This window comes from Heloderma suspectum, chromosome 2, assembly GCF_057233095.1.
Source record: "Heloderma suspectum isolate Gila_16-S chromosome 2, 16-S_ref, whole genome shotgun sequence".
In the NCBI taxonomy this organism is placed as follows: domain Eukaryota; kingdom Metazoa; phylum Chordata; class Lepidosauria; order Squamata; family Helodermatidae; genus Heloderma; species Heloderma suspectum.
The window spans coordinates 231,520,622-231,538,003 of NC_139459.1; the positions used below are offsets into that span (position 1 = coordinate 231,520,622).

The following is a 17,382-nucleotide window of genomic DNA, read 5'->3' on the forward strand; positions in this document are numbered from 1 at the left end:
CGCAGGGCACAGCCGCTACTGGTCTACCCCCAGCTCCCCAGCAACGCTCCAAGGAGAAATCCACCAACGCTGGTGGCTGATGGGTCACTGAATGAAATACTCTGAATCAGAAATAGCCGCCTACCCAACCTCCAACCCCCACTGGATTCTTTATGGATTACTTCTCCCAGATTTATTGGCTTCAGACTCTTCCAAAACAGCAAGTCAGCTGAGGTCATGAGTTCATTTCACTGAGGCTATCCAATTTCCACTGGAGAAGAGTGATTTGTTTAATGACAGCTAACCTGCACCAGCTTCAGGCTTTCCCTGCGGATAGCCCTGGTATGTTGTGTTCTTACCAAATTCAGATTGTCAAGGATTCTGCAGGTTCATACTTCCATTGGACTGTATCCAACATTAGTCTTACTTAAAGTAGACCCACGGAAATGAATGGGACTAAGTTAATCATGACTAAATTAAGTCCCGTTCAATTCAATGAGTCTACTTTAAGTAGGGCTAATATTGCATACAGCCCATTGGTGTTAAAGTAACTCTCATTCTCAGCTTCCATATGGCTGCAATATTTTTGTATTAATTGCAAAGGGAATCTTTGCTGCAAAGACCAAGTTTCTTCTTTTTTTAAGCAAACAATGACAGACTAACATAGCTCTAAACTTGAAGCCTTTCCACAAAACTACTGCTGCTGTTCCATCTCCTTTCTCAGTCCACTTCTCCTGCTGCCTCACCACTTTTTAATCACTATTATTGTTTGTACTGGTTTTATTTCAAAAAGATACCAACAGCCCACATAACCGCTCCCCTTCCTCATACCTTAGGCCACCTAAAAATAGGAAAAAGGAAGAGTTAAAAAGTTGGTAGGGTACAAGAACAAAAAGCTGATATAGTAAGGAGGAAGAAAGGGCTCAGAGAAACTGGTTATCCTTTTGCACTAAAATAATGTTAAACGGAAGGAATTCAAGCAACCCACACAGGCGCGGCAGTGATAAATTTCAGCTGCTCGCGTAATAGAGGCTTGCTGATTTTAATGCTTTCACCTCCATCCCTGCCTTTTAGAGAGGGACCTTGCTGCCCACCTACCCGCCTGCAATAGTGGGAAGGCATTCATATTGTTTATTCTGACATTTCAGCAGCAAAAGGTCAAAACTAAGGGCAATTTCTATGGTGAGCAATAAACAGATTTTATATTGGATCATTTTTCACCAGATCTTTGCTTGTTCTTATTCAGACTACAGCACTTCAGATCCTTAGCTCTGACATTTACAGAGAGGCAGGGAAAGAAACGTGGAGTTTATTGTCAAGAGCAACATTGCAGAGGGAAAGTGTGTCTGATCAGAACTCCAAATGCACCTTACAGAATAGCCCTGCAGCGAAGATGGCTGCTTTCAGGGGATTTAACATACTCCTTTAGCAATGACAGAGCAGAAACTCACTTGGATATTTGGAAAATACCACAGAAAAATCATGGAAGGACAGACTTCAACCCAAGCCCTAACTGGAAATGGCTCTCATGTAAGCAATACTGATTCACCATGTTTATGGATAAAAAAGGGTTTGATACAGTAGAAAAAGTTCAGAGATATCCATCCATGAATCAACTAAACATATCTTCAATATAACTAACTTCAATGAATGGTTCCAATTCTGGTTACATTTTGTATACAAATATACATCTTTATATTTTCTATCTGCTGTTTCCAAAGCCTTTTGCTTCATTTTACGATACCTGTTTCCTTCTGCTTACTGGATAATAAACCTCTGATAAAATGATCCAGAGAAAATTATCCATAGAAACAGATTAGCTGTTTAAAGATCCAAAAAGTATGAGGAGAAAGATTCAGAATACCTTTTGTTTAGCACAAACTTGGATAACAACCCATACACATATATTTTTTAAAATATATAATATCTGCACTTGGTGTAACTAGTGCAATTATCCAGATGTCTGGATAATAAATTGGTGACAAAACCAATCAGTCCTTAGGAGAAAGGTGGGAGGCATGCCCCTTTGAGCATATGCCTGGAGGGCTGGGGGAAGGCCTCCCATTAAAATGTGCCATTGCCTACCTGTAGAAGGTTCTGAATGTTGCTCTGTGCAGGCACAGAAGCCATATGTGAGACTATAGAGACCACAAAGAAGAAATATAACATCCATATGTGGTAATGCTACAGCAGTTCAACAGATATCCAGATAATCTATGATCCAGTTCAGTGTTAACCATAGGCTGTTTGTGTGTGCTCCGGATGCTTCTTCCTGCCCACTGCCACTTCCAATTGTTCTGTGATGTGTGAATCCAGAAACTCTGGGTTGTTTAGGGATTAAATAACCCAGGGTTAACTCATGATTTCTTGTTGGGTTAACTGTGGGTTATTTAACCCCTAAACAATGCTGAGTTTCCACATTCACACATCACAAACAACTTTAATTGAAAGCAGAAATGGCAAACAGGTAGGAGGCAGCACACGCGCCCCTGCACACCCCACCAATTCTTGGGTTAAACAACCCAGGAATTGTCCATGACATATGAACCGGGTCACACTGTGGCGAAAGGACAGTGGCTTACCTGTAACTGTGGTTCTTCAAGTGGGCATTTGTGCATCACTAGGCTGTGCAGAGCCTAGATTTGGGAAACTTCTAAAGGTGAGGAATTTTTGGCAGGAACCCTCCCCCACCATCCCACTGCATATGTCCAGGTGGATTCCCTCCTATTCTCTCAGTTCAATGAGACCCAACTGTGGCCTCGGAACCAAGAGGAGTACAAGGAATATATATGCGTATGGTTCTCCTTTCACTTCGGTATCAAGAAAGAGCAGCCGCCTGAACACCGAAGTGGGGATGGTGGGTGGGTTGTGTGAATGCACAGATGACCACTCGAAGAACCACAGTTACAGGTAAGCGACCTGTCCTTCTTCTTTGTGGTCTCTGTGCATCACACATATGGGCAAGTAGCAAGCTCACTTACCAGAGGTGGGTACGTGTCCTAATGCAACGCTGAAAAAAGGACAGCCTGACCAAAAGAGCAGTCTGCTCTAGCCCTGACAGCCAGGCGGTAATGCTGTACAAAAGCTGATGGAGTTGTCCACATCACAGTGCAGCACAGCTCTAGAATAGAGACTCCCCTGTCAAATGCCATCAGCGTCGCCACTGCTCTTGTCAAACATGCTGTCACCTTACCCAATTCTAGGACCGCCAGCTGATAAGCGAGAGTGATTGTTTGAACTACCCAAGAGGCCATTCTTTGGGGTGACAATGCAAACCCTTCTTCTTTCCCCCATATCACACAAAAAGTCTAGGAGACTTGTGAAAAGGTTCAGTTCTGGACTTATAGAAAGCCAATGCCCTTCTAACGTCCAGGGCATGCAATCTAGATTCCAGTGCTGATGTAAGAGATGCAAAAAAGGCAGGTAAAATGATATCCTGGTTAACATGAAACACAGAAACTACCTTTGGTAAAAACCGTAAATCCGTGCAGAGCACAACTTTATCCCTGTGGAAGACTAGGGAGGGATCATCAGCTCTAAGAGCTGCTAACTCACTAGCCTGACTGGCAGATGTCACCGCCACTAAAAAGGCCACTTTCCATGACAACAGGCAAAAATCCATCGTAGCCAGAGGTTCAAAGAGTTTAACTGGAGGTTCAAGCTCCAGCTTGGCACCTGTTTCTTAAAAGGAGGCCGGAGGTTGTTTACTCCATGCAGAAACTACCGAGTATGAGGGTGTGAAAACACAGTAAAACCCCCTATGGAACCATGCGATACTGAAATTGCCACTAGATACGCTTTTATAGAAAAGAACTTAAGCCCTTTCTTGAACAAGGACAAAAAGAACTGTAAAACCTGCTGGAATGAACAGCTAATTGGATCTATCCTATTTGCAGAGGCAGAAAGTTTTTCCCACTTCAGGGCCTAAGACCGTCTAGTTGCTGGCTTCTTAGCCATTAGCAGGATTGCTCGAAGCAGTTCTGAAAAAGGGACACGTCTAGTGGGGCCGAAGTCTCCACACCATCAAGCGCAACATGAGGAGATCGGGATGTCAAACCCAGCCCCTCTCTTGGTACAGAAGATCCCGTCTCTGCAGGAGCCGGAGAGAGCACCCCCGCACACGACTGAGGAATAGGGCAAACCACCCCTGTCTTGGCCACCACAGGGTGATGATTATGCAATCCGTGTTGTCATCCAGTATCTTCGACAGCACTCGAGTCGGCAGTGGGAATGGTGGAAAAAGGAAGTAAAACCCCTGGTTCCAGTACAAGAGGAAAGCATTGCCCAATGACACGAGGCCTATGCTTACTCTGCTGCAATATTTTTTGCATACCATGGTTCCTTCCATTGCAAACAAATCTATTGAAGGCACTCCTGATCAATCAAATAGACTCCAAACAATCTTGGGATGGAGCTGCCACTTATGCAAAGTCTTGAACGATGGGCTCAGTTGATTGGCTAGAATGTTGTCGGACATGTGCAACAGGACAGTGGGGAGGGTTCACGCCAAAAAATTCTCAGCTTCAGAAGTTTCCCAAATCAAGGCTCTGCGCAGGCACAGAGCCCATATATGTGATGCACAGAGACCACGACGAAGAACCTAGCAGTCATTCAAACTGAGAATGAACGTAGAGAATAGAACACTGTGAGGAATGTTGCTCCTGCCCTGGCTGCCACATAGATTTCTTATATCAGTTTCTCATGATATCCAAACTGATAAACCATGCTTTAAAGGCTGCCTACAAATGCGGATTGCAAACCAGGATCCTTGTTTGTAGGCAGCCCTTAAACCACAATTTCCTGCAGTGGTGTAGTGGTAAATTTTGAAGTGCAGAAGTTCATCGTGACAGGCCCCCATAGCCATACCCCCAAGGAGAATCCACAGTAACACCCCCAGAAGCGAGCGAGCTAACTAGAAAGAACAGATAGATAGATATCCTGCTTTTTATTATTTATACTCAAAGGAGCTAATATTCTGGTTAAAAACCCTGTCATAAAAGACAGACATCCAAGACAAAAACAAAAAAGAATGAAGTCTCACAATTATGCTTATGGGGCATGCCTGCAATCCTATGCATCGTTACCTGGGAGAAAGTTCCATTTAATTCAGTGATGGTGCTTCCTTCTGACTGCATAGGCTCAAATTATAAAGTACATTGAGCTTTAACAAAAGATCTTCAGCCAGCTGAAATGTAACCTTTAGCTTTTAATCAGAAATGCAAACAATCTTGCAAAGAAGTGTTACCATTTAAACTGCTAGCATGAAGTAAGAACCCCTTCAAAGAAAAGGAAAGAAGCCTCTGCTTGAATATTTTTCTCACTCACTGACTTCCTTTATTCCAGAGATGGGAGACCTCCAGCCTACATTCCTAATGAGAGCCCATCCCACCCAGCAGATTCTTCCTCTAGTCCTGCCTGCTCTGTCATGGAAGGGAAAGCTCTTATCTCCCAACAGCAGTTGATCGGAGATAAGAGCTTTATCCTGTGGGGCAGAGTGTCCAAGGCCAGGGGAGGAGGCTGCTGAGCGATTCAGTTCTTTTTTCCTTCTGAGAGTTGTCCTACTTACTTCTGAGCAATGATGTGGGCCAAATTTTTTTCCAGTGCTTCATTTTTCCACAGAAAATTTTCTATTTCATAGGTTTGTTAGTAACAATGAATGGACCCCAACTGCAAATACAATATTAGGCAAGCCCGACAGTTTCATAGTTTAATGTTTTTCAGCAAGTATGTGAGAGAATACATACATGTCATTGAAATACATGTATGTCTCAAAGTGAAATGGAACTAATAAATAGTGACAGCAAAACTGAAGGTGCACCAATAATCTTAGTGGAAGAGAATCGAACTCTGTCTAAACAGATGAGTGATTGTCAGCATACCATGCACAGTTCTTTGGGTTGCTAAAATTAAATAATGTATCAACCATTTTCAGTACCTTCCTTTTTTTAAAAAATGTAAACAATGTAAGGGAAGTGCTATTTTCTTTAATTTTTTACAAATATTCCAGTAAAAAAATCTACATAACATTTAAATCCAGTAGTGTAGTGGCAAATTCAGAAGTGCAAGGTCCCTTCATGACAGTCACAGCCATGCCCCCTCACAGCCACACACCCTTCTAAGATTACACAACCTTGTAAGATATACAGCCTTCAACTGGGATCCAAAAACAGTGCAGCTGAGAGTAAGGCAGTGGCATTTCAATTGGACGTCTGAGGAAAAATGCAGGGGTGTTAAAATCTTTTTCACTCACTCACTCAAACACAAACATTTTAGGTTTTCAAAATACGATACTCTATGGAAGCTTCACCCTCTCAGCTCAGCCCTCATGGACAGATCCCTTCTAATTTAAACAGCCCCTTGCACACTTCCTTAGCGCCCCGACATTACCCATTAGACTTCCCTCAGCTCCTTCATTATATCTCTCGCCAGCATACTAAATGGAACCATGAAAGGCATATAGCAATAAATGAAACAGTAATCCCATAATTTGGTCAATTCTGCATAATTTCCACTGGATGTGGGAAAGCTGGATTTACTGTGGAAGAGTTTTGTAATGACAACTTTGACCACCTTGTTAGCAAGTTATATTCAGCTGCTCCACAGACAAAAGTTCTTTTCATAAAAGATTCTTTTGGGACAGATTCATCTGATCTCTTTGAGTTGGATCTGTGATGGGCATCAGAGTTTCCATAAAATATGTCAGAGTCAAGGTTATGTGTTTCATGTGGTACAATAAATTTCATTTCTGAACATATGGAGCTCATGGGACTGAGACTGCTGTGTTGCATTAACCATAAAATGTCAACATTGAAGCTCACAGACAAACTTTTTAAAGCACATCCATGTGGAAACATTACATGTAGAATGTATCTCCCATTTCCTACATCATCATCATCATGATCATTATTATTATATCCCGCCTTTTCCCCAATACTAGGACTCAAGGTGGCTTTACAACATTAAAACTTGTACAATTAAAACCTATAAACAGAAATATAAATAGAAGTATACCAAAGTTGAAAATACAATTAAACGATCAATGATATTAAAGTTGTAAAAATATCAAAACGTTAAAAGACAACAAGAAATATAGTATCTATCCATCAAATTCTCACAGGTCCAGACTAGTTATCCTCAAAGGCCTGCTGGAACAAATTTTTTTTTACATGCCTGAGAAAACATACCAAGGAGGGTGCCACTCTCACCTCCCTGGGAAGGGAGTTCCAGAGCCTTGGGGCAGCCACCAAGAAGGCCCTCTCCCGCGTTCCCACCAGGCGAGCCTGTGACAGTGGCAGGACCGCAAGAAGGGCCTCCCCTGAAGATCTCAGGGCACGAGCAGGCTCATAGGGTAGAATACAGTCTTTCAGATAACCTAGACCCGAGCCGTATAGGGCTTTATAGGAGGCCCTAGGACATGACCAGCACTTTGAATTGTGCCCAGAAACAGACTGGGAGCCAGTGAAGCTCTTTTAGCAGGGGAGTTGTATGCATCGTGTAACCAGCCCCAGTCAGCAGTCTGGCAGCAGCTCTTTGAACTAGCTGAAGTTTCCAAACACTCTTCTGAGGCAGCCCCACATACAGTGCGTTACAGTAATCCAAACGGGACATAACTAAGGCATGTGTCACTGTGGCCAAGTCAGGCATCTCAAGGAACGGGCGCAGCTGGCGCACTAGCTTTAACTGTGCAAATGCACTCCTAGCCACTGCTGAAACCTGGGCATCCAGGCTCAGGGCTGAATCCAGAAGTACACTCAAGCTGCGAACTTGTGTCTTCAGGGGGAGTGTAACCCCATCCAGCACAAGCTGAATCCCTATTCCCTGATCTACCTTTTGACTGACCAGGAGCACCTCTGTCTTGTCTGGATTAAGCTTCAATTTGTTTGCCCTCATCCAGTCCATTACTGCCGACAGCACCCCAACAGCTTCCTTGGAATTAGATGGAAAGGAAAAATAGAGTTGGGTGCCATCAGCGTACTGGTGACACCAAACCCCAAAACTCCAGACAACCTCTCCCAGTGGTTTCATGTATATGTTAAATAGCATGGGGGACAATACGGAACCCTGAGGAACTCCACAAGCCAATGGCCAGGGAGTTGAACAGAAGTCCCCCAGCACCACCTTCTGGGTCTGCCCCTCCAAGAAGGGATGGAGCCACTGTAAAACACTGTAAAATAGTGGCTCCAAGTCCCATCCTAGTGAGGCAGTCCAGAAGAATATCATGATCGATAGTATCGAAAGCCACTGAGAGGTCCAGCAGAACCAACAGGGACACACTCCCCGTCTAGTTCCCGGCATAGGTCATCCACCAAGGCGGCCATAGCTGTTTCTGTCCCATAACGAGGTCTGAAGCCAGACTGAAATGGATCTACATAATGTATCTGTGAACAGAATCAAATTTCTGTTGTGTACTATTCAGGGATAAATCAGTATGGATTATTAATCTCCAATGCAATATTTCCACATGCATGTGTCCACATGATCCCATTAAGAGATCCAGTCATGAGCTTTGAGCATTACTTTGGAAATGGCACCTCTTGAACACACAAGAAATTCAGCTTTGTCTCCTCAGGGCCTTTTTCATCTGTTGTTATTTCATATGTTCCAAAACCAACTGCTGGCATTAAAAAGAGGTGCCAACTGAGCTCTGGTACTAATTAAGCCTCATTACTAGACAATGCAGCAAAAATTGATACTGCCTGCACTCCCTGTAGTTGAGAAAAAGGGACATGATGTATATTATTGGTGAATAAACTGTTTAAAGGGGTGGCAAAGCCTGTTATTAGGCTTTAATCCCTACTACAAGGAATTTTTATATAGGTAACTGGAAGCTGAAGGAGTGAATGGGGTAGGGGGAAATATTTGAGGGAGCGGCTACCCCTCACTACCCTGTGAGGTCAGCTCTGCAAGAATTATCTTTAGGGGGAGGGTGACAATTCATACAAGGAGCAGCAAGGGGTAGTGGGCGCTTCTCCCACCCCAGAATATTTCCCACTACCCCTTCACTCCCTCAGCATTCAGTCATCTATATTAATATTCCATATAAGAGGGGTTAAAGTTTTGCTCTCTTACATTGCTCCCCCAAACTTGTTTTTCTTCCTGACATCACCTCAGCCTCCAGAGAAGGTCGATACAAAACCATTTTTAAGGGAGAGCGGGCTTGCTCCTCTGCCAATAAAATGTTTTCCCCTTCAATTTGGGATTCATTTTAGAGCCTGGCTTTGAAGGACCAGCATTATCCTCTCTTATGTGTGAGGGTCAGCCTTGGACATCTCTGTCACAGGCAGAGCACCGCTTCTAGCAGGGAGAGAAGGAGGTCTGAGGGAAAAGAGGCAGAAATTATGACAGGTGATAAGCCTCCTCTGAGCATTTCCTGCCCAACACGCTCAAAGCCCTGAGGTGAGGAACTACCTCAGTTCCAGAACAGGGCTTGTTGGTGCCAAAAAATAAAAGCACCCCTTACCTGCTGTGCAGGCGTTTCTTCTCCCTTCCAAGGTGAAGCGGCGGCCCTGAAAGCCTGGTGAAGCGAAGAGCAAAAGGCAGCACTGCATGGCACAAAGAGTGGGGCCCTCCTGGCAGGGCTGCTCAGCAGCAAGAAGGGAGGGAGAAAAGGGAGAGCCGCCGGCGGCACAAGTTGCTTCCCGGTCACATCCCTGAGAGGGCGCTGAGCGCTTGGCGGCAGGGAAAGGGAGGAGACGGCTGGAAGAGCCCAGCCCATAGTGGTAGGCTGGGAGTGGGATGGCCCCGGCTGAGACCTGGCTCTAAAAAAAGTCCCTGGACTTTGTCCCAGTGCAACCCGCCACCACTCAGCCCCTGTTTAAATCACATTAAGGGCACAATCCAATGCAATGCTTAGACAGAAAAAAAACTGACAACTCCCAGCATTCCCCAGCCAGTATGGGGAATCCTGGGGGTTGTAGGACTTTTTTCTGTCTAAACATGCATAGGATTGTGCCTTAAGAGTGCTTTAATGTTTTCCTCAAATAATTCAGGTCAAATACTTGTGAGACAAAATATTAACATGGGCTACTTTTTTTAGCTTTACTGACAAGTAAATACAAGTAAAATAAACATGCTAAATTAGAACTCTCTAGGGCATCTGAACATTTTCCAGTGCTAACTGGACATTTTCTTATGCAAAATTACCCTATGCAAATTAGCCTAATCTGCATTGGAAAATTTTCTGCTACAAACTGCAAGTTTTCCAATTCAAAATTTTCTGGAAAACCCACATCACTGCTTGTGAGTAGTCAAGCCACCGTTTGCCCTGCTTACTTGTGAGTAGACAAGATGCTCATGCTTATTTGTGAGTAGACATGCAGAGGCTTGGTGTTATTTAAAAGTGCTATTTAATGTGCTCAGATGCCATTTAAAAGTGCTCCTCAGTAATTATTTCCTTTGTACTTCTAAGTAGACATGCAGAGGCTTTTCCTGCTTATTTGTAAGAAGGTATGCATGGGGTTAATATTTGTGGTGCTTCTTGAAAGTGCTGTTGAGAGATTCTTTCCTGCTTACTTCTGGATAGACCTGCTTTCTACTATAAATTGGTAACAAAGACATTTGGGAATGTGTATGAATTTTCATCCCTGACTACATTTTTCTGTGGCCTGACCCACCACTGGAATATGCCTCCCCCTCTCAGAGTTTCTCCAAACCAGAATCTGTCCCTCAGGCCAAAAAATGTTCCCTAACCCAGCTTTATGCTAATTTAATCTATCACAAACAACAGTAGAACCTGAAAGCCTCATTATCACCTCGTTCACTTACCAGAGCTAGGAAAGCCTATCAATTACTCTGGCATTCAGGCAGATGATGCCATCGTTCCTGCTCTGAAAAAAGTCCTGGAACTTTGCTCCCGTCCATTCCCCGTCCACTAGTTTCCTGGTTTGGATGTCATGGGAAAGCATTAAAAGAAACCAGGAAGTCTCCTATGCAGCTGGGCATGCACGAGAAGGAGCCGCTGTTTACACCGCAAATTAGGTAGAAGTGCTTTACGGCCACAAATGGCATCCAACATGCCAATTATGACCATAATTTTCCTACGATGGCCACCATTAGCCTATTGCGCCTTTTAGAAAGATGGAGAGCTGCCCCACATGAATTCTGAGGACGCGCAGGTCGGGGGGGCTGGTCCGCTGCAGAACCTGGAGGTCAGATTCTTGGGAATTTGGCCTCACTGCAGCCCATAGTGGATTTCTCCAGCATCCATACATCTGAGCCACCCCCACTTTCTCACATGCACAAACACACACACAGAGCTTGCTAGCAAAAACAACTGGCATCACTCATTTGGTGTGTAAAAGACTGCGATTAAGACATTACTACTTGAAGTGATTAATAGTTCTCAACCCTGCATACTAATCTTACAGTGTATGCAGAATTTCCGTTTTGTTTCTTTTTCTGCTTAAAGAATAAGCTCTGCAAAGCTGGTCTCCACAACCAAAACAGATATAATAAAACTGATGGCTTCATCTATATTACCTACAGTATAAAACAGGTCCAACCAGAAAAGCCGATCAACTTACATATTTTATGGGTTCTAAATGAACACTACGAGTTCAAGGAAATTAACTGGGTCTCGTCAAGGGCGGATCAATGTCAGTGTCTACTCAGTATGCAACTTGACTTTATTATGGAGTAAAGCACACCCAATGCAAACAGAAGAATATAGTGTCCTGGGACTGATTTGTTGTTTCCTTCCTCCAGACCCTATGAATACTGGCAAATGGCAATCACTATCTCTCATAGCTGTTCGTATCCACTATCCCAGAGCTTACAATATGGTCGTGGTTAAGGTAAAAATAGAATCTCCGTGTCATGTTGAGACACTGCACCTCTGTGATTACTAGATCCTGGAGACAAACAGGATGGGCTGGAATCCCCAATATGAGCTTTCCAGAGACATCTGTCTGGCCACTGTAAAAGGCAGAGTACTTGACCAAATGGACCCTCAGGGTTCCCCATTACATCAGAACACAGGGAATTATGCTTTGTTAGAAGCCAGGATTTAAACCACAGTTTAAACAAACCAGTCCCTCAAATTGGGCATTATGGGTAACTATGGTTTCTTTAAAAGCGGATGTGGAAACTTGTTATGTCCTCCTCATGGCTACGGAAGGCTCATACAGGCTCATTCATTTGGCAGGAAACCACAGCATGTTGTACATCTTAGTCTGTTACAGCAAAGCCAGTTCTTATGTTCTCATGTTGCCACAGGATGTGGTGATGGCTTCTAAGCTAAAGGATTGGACAGAACAAAGAGGTGGAAACAGCTTTAAGAAAACAATTTAAAGTGTTATTAAGGACCTAGAGAAATTCCAGTATGAAATGAAAGGGAACTGTTTGGGATTCCAAACAATGCTGTAGTCCTATGCAATACTGTGGTAGAGCACCAACATAGACAATTAGGATGATTAAAACCCAACATGAATGAATAAAAATACCCCATAATGTGCCAACTATAAGGAAGACCAAAAAATCCAGCAAGAAAAAGAGGGGAGAGAGTTATCAGGTCCAATATACAGCAGCTTGTCAGAGTGAAGCTCAAAGAAGGTGAAGTGGATTCTCACTCTCCTACAAAGAAAAATAAGATGAAAAGGTGTATGAATCAAAATGAAAGTTGTGATTTGCATGTCTGTAACTGGACTGAGACACAGAAGATACTCCTTACCCTCTGGAAATCATCAAAGAAGTCAAAACGATTGGAAGGAATCAAGACATTTTGTAATAAAATCCCAAAGAAACAAAGGTATCTGTGTTGACCATAAGAAAAACTCCAAAGTCTATATTAGTGTAAAACCTTTATTAGGCCAACCAAAAGATCACAAAAACATGCAAGTTTTCGGATGTTGGGGTGGGGGAGGAATGGGGAGAAGACGATAAAAACTAACTTGATAATGAAATCACAGTATCTGCATGTTTGGGGTCCCAAGATGAAGTGGGGAAGGAGGGGTCTGCAGGCATTCAAATTAGGCTCTGCAGGTCATGTGATAATTGCGAGTTTGGACCTGGAGTTGCCCGTAGGGTTGCTGGAAACCAGAAAGGGAAAAATGTTGTATCCCCCATTTTGGAAATATCAAATCCAGCTCTTACTCAGAAGTATTTCCACCCTGGCTGACGCACACAGGCACTTTTACCATGGATTTTGTATCATATTAGAGACAGGAGCCTGACACACAGAAAATACGTGTTGGAAAAATAAGGTGTCCACCTGCAGAAGTATGAAAACTTTTCTCTATAAGAAATTCCTCCTAAACAGACTGTGGAGCAAGTGAAACACCAATCATTACTAAGCTTGTCATCAAAAATTAAGAAAAGGAATATAGAAATGAGGAGTGAGCTCCAGGCTCGCATTAATGATATGAAATACTACATTAATGACTAAATAACTCAGGTGAAAAACAGGATTAAATAAATTGGATAAGGAAACTAATTTAAATGCAGAATTAAAACGGAAAAGAAAACCTTTCCTCTCTCTTTCCATGGTACCAGCCAAAAAAGTCATGAAGAATAAACTGTGTTCCCCTGTGTCTACAAGCAAAGGGGAGCTGTTTTGAAGGCAAGAAAATCAGGAGAGGAGAATTTCAGAGCCCCCAGATGGATTATACAGAAGTTAAAAAAACAACCCTTTAACGTTCTTCCTATCAGTGGTATAGTGGTAAATTTTGAAATGCAGGCACTCATCATGACAGTCCCCATAGGAGAGTCCAAAATTGCAGGCAACTGTGTTGATCCATATCAACAAAGCAGTTCTAGGAGTTCATCTGCTGGAAGCCTAAGATCATCCTCAGTGGTCCTTCTCTGTGAGCCCCTGCCAAAGGAAGTCAGGTGGGTAGCTACCAGGAAGAGGGCCTTTTCTGTTGTGGCACCCGGGTTGTGGAATAAGCTCCCTAGAGAGGTTCGCCTGGCACCTACGTTGCACTCATTCTGGCGCCAGGTGAAGACCTTTTTATTCTCCCAGTATTTTAGCATTTTAGCTTCCTAGTCTTTTAGCTTTGGTGTTTTAAATCTGTATTTAAATCTCTTCATTGCTGCTAGGTTTTATTCTGGTTGTACTGTTATTTTGTGATGTTAAGCCTTCATATTTTACATTGTTTTATGCTGCGCCTTGTGGTTTTAATTCTTGTGAACCACCCAGAGAACTTCGGCTATTGGGTGGTATAGAAATGAAATTAAATGAAGTACACACATAAATAAGCAAGCAAGAAAGCAGGACTTTTGTAAAGCGAATGGGTCTTTATCGGTCATTCAAGACCAAGCCACCACAGAAAACGTTACATTACATTATGGAACAACATACTGTTGTTGGGAAAATTCATTTCCTCCAAGCTACTGTGAGGATTGCAGCTAAGCTCAGAGGTTACAGGGAATTGGGGCGGGGGAGAGATGACATCAGCATCCCTGCTAATAGAAAAAGTGCTGGTGCTGCATCCCCACAAGCCCTGGCCCCACTACACCACTGCTTCGTATAAAGAACTTCCCAAATAGCTAAGACACTAGTTAAGCTTCAGTTTTTTCCTCCCAAAAATGGAATGGGGGTTGGGGAGAGATTTAGACTTTTAGCTGAGGCTGACAATCTTTGAAAGTCATTTGTTTTCTATATACAACATTGTACCCCTGTTGTATTGGCCCCCACGTAGTAGGGGCCATCAGAGGAAAAGGGAACACCCACAATATACAATGCAGTCCTTGTGCAAAGATTTCATACAAGCTCTGTGTGAGTAATCCAAGATCAACTAGGAATCCCCCAAACTGTATTACCAGTAGACTGACACCATTGATTCCGGTAGCATCCTACCACTCCACTCAGAAGGGCAATGCACTCAGTCCTGGGTTCAAAGTGTATGCTATCTGAAACCAAGCCACCTGGCCACTGAAATTGACTGAAATCCATTCATTTGTGATGGGAATGACTGCTTGGAGTTCGGCTCTCGTTTCCTATCTTTTCAATTCTCAGATAGGCTATGGACAGTTACAGCTAAGATGCACATTTACACACAAGAGCCCATGGCACTAATCTCTAATAAAAACCAATTCCTGAATATCAAGATGGACAAATCCTAGGATGGTGATGACTGTTCAAGACTGCTAAGGATGTGGCACTTACCATCCCATCTCTGCTATTTCAGACAGAAGGAGAAGGGCGTGTGTGCTATATAACCTATTCCAGCCAGCTCATCAAAAGTATTTCAGGATCTTCCTTGTGTGGAAGCCATGGCAATTGGACACTCAAAGGCACCTGTCCCTCTAATTAAGTTTAGCAGATGGAGAACCATGGCTGGATTTTTATTACACTGCAGCTAGCACATAATAGTGAAGAGCAGAGACATCACACTGACAACAAAGGTCCGCATAGTGAAAGCAATGGTATTCCCCGTAGTAACCTATGGCTGCGAGAGCTGGACCATAAGGAAAGCTGAGCGAAGGAAAATAGATGCTTTTGAACTGTGGTGCTGGAGGAAAATTCTGAGAGTGCCTTGGACTGCAAGAAGATCAAACCAGTCCATACTCCAGGAAATAAAGCCAGACTGTTCACTTGAGGGAAGGATCTTAAAACTGAAGTACTTTGGCCACATAAGGAGAAGACAGGATACCCTGGAGAAGATGCTGATGCTAAGGAAAGTGGAAGGCAAAAGGAAGAGGGGCCGACCAAGGGCAAGATGGATGGATGATATTCTGGAGGTGATGGACTCGACCTTGGGGGAGCTGGGGGTGGCGACAGCTGACAGGAAGCTCTGGCGTGGGCTGGTCCATGAAGTCACGAAGAGTCGGAAGTGACTGACCGAATAAACAACAAAGCACATAAGAGTGCACAATGTGATTGCAAATTTAGAGCTGCCACCAAATTTCATCTAAATTTGGAAGTTCCTGCTAGGACCAAAAAAACCCCCCAAACCCAACCCCCTGAGGAAGTTTCTGGGACACTATGAGAATTGTAATAATACTAGCCTCCAAATGACGACAAGTCTCTTCTTTTACAAGAGATTATCCTCTCACTGGGTGCCATCTCGCAGACTCCCAGTAAGGTTCACTTTTCACCCTGGGATTCCTCCAACATTGCACACAGTTCAGCTTAGTTCCCTGTCACTACTTTGGTAAGGTCCTGCACCAACACTACCACTAAATTTGGGGATGAGGCAAAAGCTTCTTGTGAGTTGCTAGTTTAAAATGTGAAGCTACATCAATTAATGTTTTTGTCAGGGAAAAAGATCTTCTTACCTGATCTTGGAACATAGCGCCACCAAACGCCCAGATAGCAGCAAAGACAAAATAAAGTTCATAGAGCTCTTTGGGGCAGTCTGGAGGGGTATTCTGCTTAGTGAGGAGGCATTCAAGGAGGTAACACAACATCTGAACCATGCTCTGCTCAGGAACTGGAATAATCTTCTTAAACCTATAATGGGAGAATTGAAAACTTATGAAGTTTAATTGGATTTAGCATGATTGCCATTTAACAATATGAAGAGATAGGCATATAAATCCTCTTTCTGAACATTAACATTTTAAAAACTTTCATTGTGTATATCTTTCTTATCCACTGCTACAGAGAGGGATAAAATACCATCAGCACGCAGCCAAGTAATAACTGTAATCATAAGTTTGAGCCATTTTAAAACTTTGATCCTCTTGAAGGAAGTGAAACAGAAGCCTTGCTAAGGGCACTGATTTGCCACAAACGCAGTGAATTTAGAAGTGGTCAAATAACAGTAATAAAATAAGCCTTTTCATCTCATATTTTACATGGGCTTAGGCTACATTTACAGACATGTGAAGCCAGAAGATACTTGCAGTTTGCTAAAAAATAATTATAGTCATTTGAGGGGCTGGTTCTACAAAACAGACTTGCCTTGGAACCATCCTGCTCATCCCAAGAGCTCCACGTGAAACATACACGAGGCATCAGGCTGCCCTTTCCCCTCTGCCTACACTATTCATGGCAGTGATGCAAGCCTACCGAGGGCAGCATGGGAAAAGCTGGAGATACAGCTGCAACAAAACCCAAACCCTCCAACCTCCGTTTGTCTTGCTTGCAAACTCAAGCCCCATCATGGGCTTAAGGCCAGTGATATTGTGTGAAGGCAAATGTGTAATTTTTGTTACCTAATTAGAAAAGCAAGCAATGACTTTCCCCAAGGCAAAGGGGGGACAGAATTGGCTTCCTCTGGAGCCACTATTCCAAGGTGCTCCTGGAGCCCCAAAACAGCACCTCCTGAGGGACCTGGCTCCACACACACGATCCCCTTACCATTCCCAACAAAGAATTACACTGGGGCTTGTCTGGAGCCAATTCAGCCATTGGGCCAAAAAGGGTTTGATCTACAGGATTACCTGCCCCCTCTGCACAACGGTGTGTGCAAACACTTGGCTGGTCATAGGCTGGAGATGGCACACTGTGGGATTTCCTTG

At 43.5% G+C, this 17,382-nt stretch overlaps 1 protein-coding gene across 1 annotated transcript in view; it reads right to left on the reverse strand.

The window, feature by feature from the left end:
- Nucleotides 1–17,382, reverse strand: part of DNAH9 (dynein axonemal heavy chain 9) — a 293,377-nt gene that overhangs the window by 193,268 nt on the left and 82,727 nt on the right. Inside the window, exon 36 of the mRNA XM_084838397.1 lies at nt 16,195–16,369. Coding sequence (XP_084694523.1) covers nt 16,195–16,369 — 175 coding nt within the window. The remainder of the gene's footprint in view (nt 1–16,194; nt 16,370–17,382) is intronic.